Source organism: Cryptotermes secundus, unplaced genomic scaffold, assembly GCF_002891405.2.
Source record: "Cryptotermes secundus unplaced genomic scaffold, Csec_1.0 scaffold301, whole genome shotgun sequence".
Lineage (NCBI taxonomy): Eukaryota > Metazoa > Arthropoda > Insecta > Blattodea > Kalotermitidae > Cryptotermes > Cryptotermes secundus.
Genome location: NW_019725003.1, coordinates 282326 through 292288, shown reverse-complemented (window position 1 = coordinate 292288; position 9963 = coordinate 282326). Strand labels below are relative to the sequence as shown.

Here is a 9963-nt window from a genome sequence, read left to right as displayed (position 1 = left end):
ACTTGGCTTTCCAGAAGTATCAACTTTGCTCTGAATGCCTTGATAAGTGTAAATAAATCACAGACCAAGTTATTTTCACCCTGCAACTTTAAATTCAAATGATTCACATGGTTCACCATATCAGCAAAAATGCTAAATTCCAAAGCCCCTCGGTATCTGATAAAAGTGGTTCGTGATGGGTTTTCTCGGTAAGAAATATATCAATTTCATTCCTGAGCTGAAAGAAGCGCGAAAGAACCATTCCACAACTAAGCCATCGAACTGCAGTATAATATGTCAGGCCAATAAGTTCGGAATCACATTTACCTGTACTCATTGGAAAATTAGTTGAATTGGGTCATTTCTGCACAACTCTTTCGCGGACCGGATAAAATCACATCGCGGGCCGCATGTGGCCCGCGGGCCGTAGTTTGGAGACCCTAGGTCTAGATGAATGCCTAAGTACACGTATTTTGTGCTGGGTGATTCAGGTATTTGTATGTTATTAAAGAAAACTGCAGGACATTGTTCTCTTCTTAGACTGAAGTTTACTTGCACTGACTTGGTTTCGTTAATTTTTATTTTCCATGTATTTGTCCTCTCTTGTATTTGATTTAGATGATTTTGCAAAGCGAAGGTAGCTATTGCTGGATCTGTGTTGGCTGAGAGGATCACGGTATCATCCGCAAATGTGCCCATTGTTGTGTTGGCATTGACTGGTAGGTCTGCTGTATACAGTAAATAAAGTAGTGGGCCTAAGACACTGCCTTGTGGTACACCTGATTTTATTGCAAAATTGTTAGATATACTATCATTGATTCTCGTTCTGAACTCTCTGCCATTTATATAGGATTTTAGTAAGTGGAAATAAGTGATGGGCAGATATTTTTTGATTTTGTACAGTAGTAACAAAGAAATAAAACTGGACTTTGCATGTGATATCTTAAATCTCTCATAAGAAGTACCCGTTTCGGCACTCCTCACTCCTACGAGCCGTGTAGCTCAGCTATGGGCTGGAACGCTGGTTTTCGGTACTTGGCGGGGGCACTGCCTCTGTCACTACGGCTATACAGGACCTCAAGTTCAGTTAGCCTCATATAAATTGGTATCGTGCGTTATTTTCCTTGGGGAAGTGGGGAGTAAATTGACCGGAAGGCGAACCTTGTCACTTCTATTCATTCAGTTCCGAGGTTGAAATTTTGTGTGGAGCTTTACCTCCACACTCCCATTCTTTTTAGTGGCGTGAAGTTTAAACATGGAAAGAAGTTTGCCTTATAAGCCTTATCTGAGCTTCAGTAAACGTTGAAAAATCATATCTGTTCAAAACTTTATTAGTGTACATAAATTTCCTGTTATTACGTAATTACGTTTTTAGGTAATTGTTAATATTTTTGGAAACTAAGTGGCAGGCGTTATACGAATGTCCTCCTATCCAACCTCACCCATTCATTGAACTGTTTCACTGAAGGCACGAACGAGGACTGTAGATTGCACGCTGAGAATTGAAATTGCCTCTGTAACGGAGCTGCATAACTTTCAGTGTAGGAGTGGTTCAGACTGGACATCACAAGTAGAGCACAGGGGACAAAGAGAAACTATCAAAGCGAAGTTCAGGAAACACAAGCATGAATTAAGAGCATCCAGAATTCAGTGGAAAATTTTGTTATGTTTCCTTTAAATAAAAACGAAATTTGCTTATGAACAAAATTCCTCTACCTTATTCAGTCTTAAGACAAAGATTTGAAGGGTCCGGGATAGCGCAGTCGGTATAGCGACTGGTTTCGGGCTGGTCGGATTTCGAATCCGGTAGGGTCAAGAATTTTCACTTCTCCATGTCTGGGGTCCACCCAGCCTCCTCTACAAAGGGTACCGGGGGCTCTTTCCCTGGGATAAAGCGGCCGGTGCGTGAAGTTAACAACTCACTTCCACTTATTCCCGAGGTCAAGAAAATGTGGATCTATACATCCACTCCTCTATACGCTTTCATGGCGTAGTGCTTAGTTAGTTAAGCACAGGGACAACTTTACCTGTAAGACAAAGCATTGGTGATGATACAGTCGTGTAGCCGCAGGCGTCGCTGAATGTGCACACTGGAGCTCATCATTTGAATCTCCTTCGAAACAGATGTTCACTTACACTTCTGTGTGAGTAAATGATCTGCTATGGGCTGATATGGAGTAGATAAATATTTTATGCTGAATCAAAACTGACCAGATTACCTAACCGCGAGAGCTGAAGAGGCGTTCTCTTGTTCAATGTTCACTATAATGACCACTTCAACTAAGTAAGATCTAAAAGTTTGTTACGATAATACATTAATAAAATTATCGTGTTTTTGGACATTATCCATCGTCCTGTTTTTCACTTAAAACAACGTAAGTAAGATCTAAAAGTTTGTTACGATAATACATTAATAAAATTATCGTGTTTTTGGACATTATCCATCGTCCTGTTTTTCACTTAAAACAACGTGTCGGAAACTCGATTCTCTCTCCGTCCTCAGGTAAAATCCCACTCAGTTGGGCCCAGTCAATAGAGCGTGCTGATGCTGGTGTCCAGAGATATGCACCAGCTCTATCGATAGGGCCCAAGTGAGTAGGTTTTTACCTGAGGACGGAGACAGAATCGAGTTTCCGAAACGTTGTTTTAAGTGAAAAACAGGACGATGGATAATTTCCAAAAACACAACAAATATACCACTTCTTTTAATTAAAACTCATACAAATCTATCTAAAAATAAATTGACTCTTCCATTACACTTTTTAATTGCATTTTCCTTTGCTCTTTACACCACTTCGTCCTACGAAGATAAATTATTACTTACGTGTTAGAGTTATTGTAGCTCTTTTGATGTTGAATGAATACACTCACATTAACCTACATTTTTCTAAAAGCCTCAGTGCCTTCACAGCGCAAACTGACTCCTCTCATGCCGTCAGTTCCCATATAAAAAGAAATAAAAGGAGCAAAAAGCAATCAATAACCACAGCAGACTCGGAAAGAATGTAGAAGATAAATGAAAGATAAATTTCATTCACCCCTGATGCTAGGTTACAATTATTCTTGATCTCAGCAGTGCAAGGAATTCAGTCGTTACCTTCTCATTACCTTCATTGAGAAAGTTTTGGCACATTACCACTTGTAATTTGTATGCCATAGAAACCTCTATCAAATTTCCAGCATTTGCATTCATTTATAGCATTAAGAAGGTCAAGTGAGTGACAGTATATAAGCATGCCCTGTTTCTGTCTTACCGACTGAATGTTTCCTGAACTGTGGTATGAGCAGTCTCATAGGCTTGTGCTATAGCAATGAACGTGTCGGTAAGTACAGTACAAGCCTTTCATTTGATCTGTTGACGCTTTTCGAGAGTAGACCTAAGTGGAAACTGGTAATTTGATAAGGTACTTTCAGTACAAAAGTTGTGGAATGGATAGTAGACGAAAGAGCGTATAAGTTTTACTCACGTGAGCAGCCGTTGCATGTGCCTGACAAATCTTGTAATCGTCCAACCGTAACACCATGTGCAGAATTTGAGTTTATCACAGCGATGCTCATGAAGAGTTGTATCTTCTGGAGTACAACGCCGTGGTGTCCGTTGAATGTCAACGGTTTTCCCTCTGTTTGGCTTATAATTCAACCCTGAAGATGGATGAGACATGTTCCTCCGAAAAGTTGGTTGACTTTCAACGGACTAGACGTCACTACATCACAGAAGATAGAATTCTTCGCAACATTAATGGATCTATAATTTTATTCAACTCGACATGTTTGTGTCGCAGGAGCTTTGTGAAGACCGTACGTTACCCAGCTGCATAATTCTTGTAGGTTTCATGTCAGGAAAGAAGTGTTGTTGTAAAATGCCTGCTAGTTGCTTCCTTGTTTTTTTTAATATTCATCTACATTGAAAGTGGAATCAGTAGGTTCCTCTGAAACGTCAGTGAAGTTAAAGCGAATATCCTGGAAGACACCACCCTTTATATTGAAATACGAGTATAAGGAAACCTCATACCTTAGAACTATGTTACATACAGACGTGTAGTCTGTATAGCGACTGGCTACGGGCTGGACGTGAGGAGCCGGGATAGCGCAGTCGGTATAGCGACTGGCTACGGGCTGGACGTGAGGAGCCGGGATAGCGCAGTCAGTATAGCGACTGGCTACTGGCTGGACGTGAGGAGCCGGGATAGCGCAGTCAGTATAGCGACTGGCTACTAGCTGGACGATCTAGGGGTCAGAGTTTGAGTACCGGTAGGGTCAAGAATTTTCTTTTCTCAACATCTTCCAGGCGGGCTGTGGGGCCCACCCAGCCTCCTATCCAATGGGTACTTGGGGCTCTTTCCCCGAGGCTAAAGCGGCCGGGGTGTGAAACTGACCACTCACCTCCAACTCGTGTCGAGGTCAAGAAAACGATAATCTATATATCCACTCCGCCGATCACAGTGGGCGCTCGGTCTAAAGCATGAACTGCGTTTGCCCGCTCAAACACTGGGTCGTGGGTTCGAATCCCGCTTGAGATATGGATTGCTGTTTGCGTTTATTTTGTGTTTGTGCTGTGCTTTGTGTAGCGAGCGGCCTTGCGGCGGGCTGATCCTCCATCCAAGGCGTCATACCGACTATGTAAAAGATCAGGAAACTGAAAAAGCGGCCAAGGTTCAACAAATGGCTGCAGAACCATAGATAGACACATGCACTCTCCGTACGTCTTCATGGTGTAGTGATTAATTAGTTTAGCACAGGGACAACTTTACCGTATATACTGGTACTAGTTACAGTGTAGTAGTGCGGTTTCACAGCTTGCTCGTTTAAATATAATAAGTGATCGAATTCTTAGCTACAATCAATAAAATTTAAAGGGGAATTAGGAAGATGAATTTTTAGTAGAACGAGAGAGAGAGAGAGAAATGTGTACAACATTCATGACACTGATTTCGAATCCAGTTTTCCAGCTGCGACTAGCGGTTTCAGTAAAAAGTCAATTTAACTGTAGGCATATCTAAGTAGAAAGTCGTACAGTGTACATACAATACAACGAAGACTGCATTGGACAAACAGTGTTATTAATATAATTATTTTTTCTCTGAGTTAAAATGATTGTCTGCTACTCACATGCAAAGGTGAGTTCAGGAAAATAGCTCACCAACTTAATTTAACAAGGTAGCTAACCATGAAATGGCTAAACAAGCTTGAGAGAAAATTCAATTAGAAAAGGAAGTCTGAAAATTTAAAATGTAGCAGCGTATAGTCGGTTGTCGTTCATGTAACGACACTGTGTGAACGGGGGGCTGGAAGTGAGAGTAGTTATTTGAATGCAATGGGAGAACAGTTTTAACCTGTCTTCTAGACACTGAGCTGTAAAGACAGATGGAGGCTTCAGTTAGTAGAGCTTTTCTTGATGTGGGAATCGTTCTGTTTATAAACTGGAAATTCTGTGCATTACATAGAGAACTGCATTTTTCCTGTGGCGCTACAGCCCCAATTTGAGCCTAGGCCTACCTCCATGAAACTCTCCGTTTACCTTCGGTTTACTAGATCTTAAACACTCGGTAGGACTCCTTGGGCGGGTGATCAGCTCGTCGCAAGGCCTCTACATGTACACAAACACAGAAAAACGCACATACACAAACACTAAACATCCATGCCCTGAGTAGGATTCGAACCCACGATCCCGGCTTCCGAGCGAGCGAAGACAGTGCATGACTTAGACCGCTCGGCTACCGTGACCGGCAGAAAACTGCATTAGCGTTTCGAAATGTTGGCAGACATTTTCATATATGCGATTATATTCATACATAACCAGCATTCACAAATATAGGCACATACACTCACACATACATGTATTACGTAGTCAACACGTGCGGTCTGCATGAGGGCGACGGGAGGTCCATACAGATTTTGGGGCGAAGACCGGATGAGAGACATCAATTTGAAAACCTCCGTATAGATGGAAGGGGGCAAGCCGTACCGTAGCTGGTTGATGCAATATGCTACAGGCCGGAACGCCGCGGGTTCGATTCCCGATGAGGTCATTGAATTTTTCTGTTGACATAATCCTTCCAACCCTGGAGTCGACTCATACTCTAAGAGAAATGATTAGTAGGAAGCTTCCTGGGGGTAAAGGACTTCCGGGGTGTAATGGTGACCAACTCACCGCCATCTGTCAGCCGATTGTCTAGGAAATGCGGGAGCCTCGACGTCTCACAGCCCTATGGGCCTCCACAGCCTGTTACAGGGATAGCGTTACCTTTTTTATGCATACACGGGAGAATAATGATAACATTGATTTGAGTTGTTAGGACGTTAGGGATTGGGCTGATTTAGTAGGCTCGGGATAGGCTGCAGGGCCACGATTTTTTGACAGGATAATGAAGAGGCAGGGAATTTCGTGACCAGCTGGACGATTAGCAGCTTCTCAAGAAAGACGTTGCTGCATGAAGTTAGTTCCAGGAGCCTATATGACACACACATGCATTTCTCAATAGCGGGCATTTGGCGTGTAGTGCAGAGGTGTGTTACCGAGTTTTGGTGAAGACATCAGTTTATTCTTTCTGTCGCAGCTGGTGTGGCGCTCCGTGATGGCCCTCGTGGCTTTGGTGGCGCTCTGCTGCTGTCACCTGCACAATACAGACAAGTAAGACTGCCACTTTTCTCATTCTACAAGATTTGAGGGCTTTGCAAACTCGCAGAACTAACGAAGGTGCATACTTCCGCCTCTCTCTACAATACGCTAAGTGGTTGCTTGTGCCTTTGTATAAATACAACATATTGCATTATACACTGACAAGTTTCACTGGCTGAACCAGCGATGTTCATCATCATCATCATCATCATCATGAATCGCCCCTTCCCCGTCTTCTCTCAAATTACTTATTATTTAGAGCCGTGAAGCGGGAGCAGCAGCCCGTCGTCGCTGGCTCTACTGCTGTGTTTACAAGCTCCCCAAGATATTCGTCGGGTATCCAAGCTTTCAGATAACAATAACAAAGTTTAATAACAAAATAACAGAATTACACAAAAAATACAAACAATACATAATCATGGCAGAACAGGGGTACAACATCCCAAACTCATGAGTGTAGAGCAATCACTCGTCGCCAACAGTCGCAACCAAGAATAAACTAACTAGCCCCACTTTCACTAACTACGTTTAGGCGTTAAACAGTTTGCCCCAGAGGAACACAAATTATAATAATAATAATAATAATAATAATAATAATAATAATAATAATAATAATAATAATAATAATAAAAAAAATGAGTAAATAAATATGCGCATCGCAACCGCGCTCAATCATCATAATAGTCATCATCAGAACTCTTTAAACTGTTTTGGTTAAAGTGTTTTGAAAATTCCCCTCCGTATTTTTGTCGACCTTTTCTTAGCATCTTCTAAATTTCACTTCTTTTGGCTTGTTTTGAACTTCATCCATCGACTGGTACGTAAAATATGAATGACCACAACGTTTCGGAGATTGGATCTGTCTCCGTCCTCAGGTGGGTAGGGCAGGATAAACCTACTCAGTTGGGCCGGTTAGAAAGAGCTAGTCTCAGTCACTGGACCAATTCTAAATTTCAGTTCATTTCGACAGGGTAGTTTAGGATTAGGTTTTCAGGTCTTAACTCCAGACGTTCTAGCAGTTTCTTTTGTTACTCTGTCTAGTAATAAGATATACAAAAGTTATAAGCGTATAAGGTATGCAGTCTACACAACAATGTTCTGTATTTAAAAACAAAGAAGACAATACTGTAATAATATCTGCTTTATTATGTTTTTACAGACGTAACATGTTTCGACCCTTATACCGGGTCATCATCAGGCGTACAATGCTCCAGTATGAGCTGACAAATTGCAATTATCATCTGATTCTTCAAATAAGGATCCAGATTGTGTATTAAAATTATTGAAATGTGTAAATACATGTATTAAGTTTTGGTCAAATTTTCAAAACCGAAAATCCTTAGATAATAACATTTAAAATTAAAGATAAAGCTTAAAATTAGAAACTAAAGATTAAGACATGAAAGTTAAAATTCTGTTTTTGTGGTAGGCCTCTGCAACCGCTACGTGTTGGCCTTATTCTAGAAGCGACTCTAGCGTGGGGCGTCGGCGTATCGGAATGTTTTCACATGTGACAGGTCGTGCAGTCATGTCTTAGTAATGTCTTATGGAGCTATGCTCATTGTGATGTATGTTAGGTTATCCTTATGAGCGGTGTGTACGGGCTGCTCCCTGCGTTGGTGCTGTCGCTATGTTGTGGCTGTCGCTATGTTGTGGCTGCAGAACACTGCTGTGTGCACGGCATACCTTATATACTTTTGTACATCTTGTTTATAACACACAACAGGATGCACACGATTAACATTGTCTAATGTTACGTTGATATTTGCTATTGCCAGCTGCATATCGCTAATCAACCTTAGGTTTACGGTACCAGGAATGACAAAGCTAATGCTATTCTTTACTCATGTTTCGACTTAATTTATGCTAGTAGGCTGTCTCTAGCAAATTAACATTTGGTGATTGGTTAGTCTCGTTTAACTTCCAGCCAATGATCATATAATTATTTTCCAGAAACCAAGTAACAGTTAGTCCCAAAAAATAATGATGGACTATGGGCCATATGCACCCCAGTAGCCGAAGTAAATTTTCATGGAGAAAAATATAGTGCAATACACGCATTAATTCTATGGACTGTGTTTGTTTTACATATGCTTGTTCTGTAGCAAACCACGTGACGATTTCGTGCTGAGCAATATTTTTGTGGATTTGATTATTTCAGTGTGATCAACATACCTGTGGGCGATCCACATGGGCCGCATGGCGTATGGAGGACACGTACTGTGTGGAAGGCAAGATGGCTCAAGGAATGGAGACAAGAGAAAGTATGGAAGCCCTTGTGGAAGAAAGTGTGGGGGCCAGTGGAAATAAAAGAGTGGGTTCCAATTCCGAAACCTCCCCCTGGGTGGGAGTCCGAACATGAGTGACACGAGATAAATGAAAATACAGAATGTTTATGAGTGCGTGTTCATACTCCTATCGGAGCAAAACTCACCCAACCAGAAGAAAATGTTTTTAAACTTATCTCGTCATGTTTCTAATCAAGTGACTTTAAATGCGACTCACCCGGCAGACGGTCGTGGTACCATACCAAGAAGGGAAGAAGTGAGATCGGGGTAAAGCTTCAAGTGTTCCAGGTCCAGACGCCCCAAACTGGGCTCATTATATTCACGCCGTAAGAATTTATGCAGGCCGCATGATCCCATTGGATCACCACCAACAAAATGAGAACCCAAGGAAAGAGGGCGAGGCTAACAGTGACAGAAGATGGGAAGAGAGGGAGTACCTATGTTCATTATTTCGGTGACTTGAGTGCAGTCAGCTCTGTCCCGTTGGACACAAGGTTGTGTGGTTCTCAGATACAGCTTCCGTCGCGAACTGGATCTTGGCCATCCAGTTCTTAGCCATTCGTTTTGTTGACTGAAATATCTCCGTTCTCTATCTTCTGTGGCAAAGAGGCCCCATGTGTGAGCAGGCTACACTTTCTTGTAGTGCTGAGACCTGGAATGCGTTAAGCTTTACTTCCACTCCACCTATACGCTTTTATAGCATCATGCATGAGCACAGAGTCAGGGTTGCTTTTCCTTTGTCACCCTTTAAGTCTGTAGTTGAATTAGAGGACAGAGTTAAGCTGCAATATAGCTATTAGGGCTCCACTGTGTTAGAGACACCGCTTATGTAGCCGGAACACGATGGACGCCGAGTTGGAAGAGACCCCTTGTACTCGTAGCAGCTTAATTTTCCGCTACGTCCGTGGATGTAGAGCTCACCTGCGCAATGTTTATCCTTACCTCCTTCCTCTCCGTGGGTGCTGGGAAGGCTGAAGAATTTGTATGGGCCCCAGTAGTCACCTGGCGGTGCTCGCTACAAATTTTTAGGATGCCTGCTGATAAGGACATGTAGCGGGATGACTAGCTGAGACTTGA

At 42.2% G+C, this 9963-nt stretch overlaps 1 protein-coding gene across 1 annotated transcript; it reads left to right on the top strand.

The window, feature by feature from the left end:
* Window positions 1–3260: 3260 nt before the first annotated feature.
* LOC117282217 lies at window positions 3261–9289 on the top strand. The gene is made up of 3 exons (XM_033750947.1): window positions 3261–3302; window positions 6537–6610; window positions 8760–9289. Exons 1-3 carry the CDS (start codon window positions 3291–3293, stop codon window positions 8962–8964), a joined length of 291 nt encoding a protein of 96 aa, XP_033606838.1. The 5' UTR covers window positions 3261–3290; the 3' UTR covers window positions 8965–9289.
* Window positions 9290–9963: the final 674 nt, after the last annotated feature.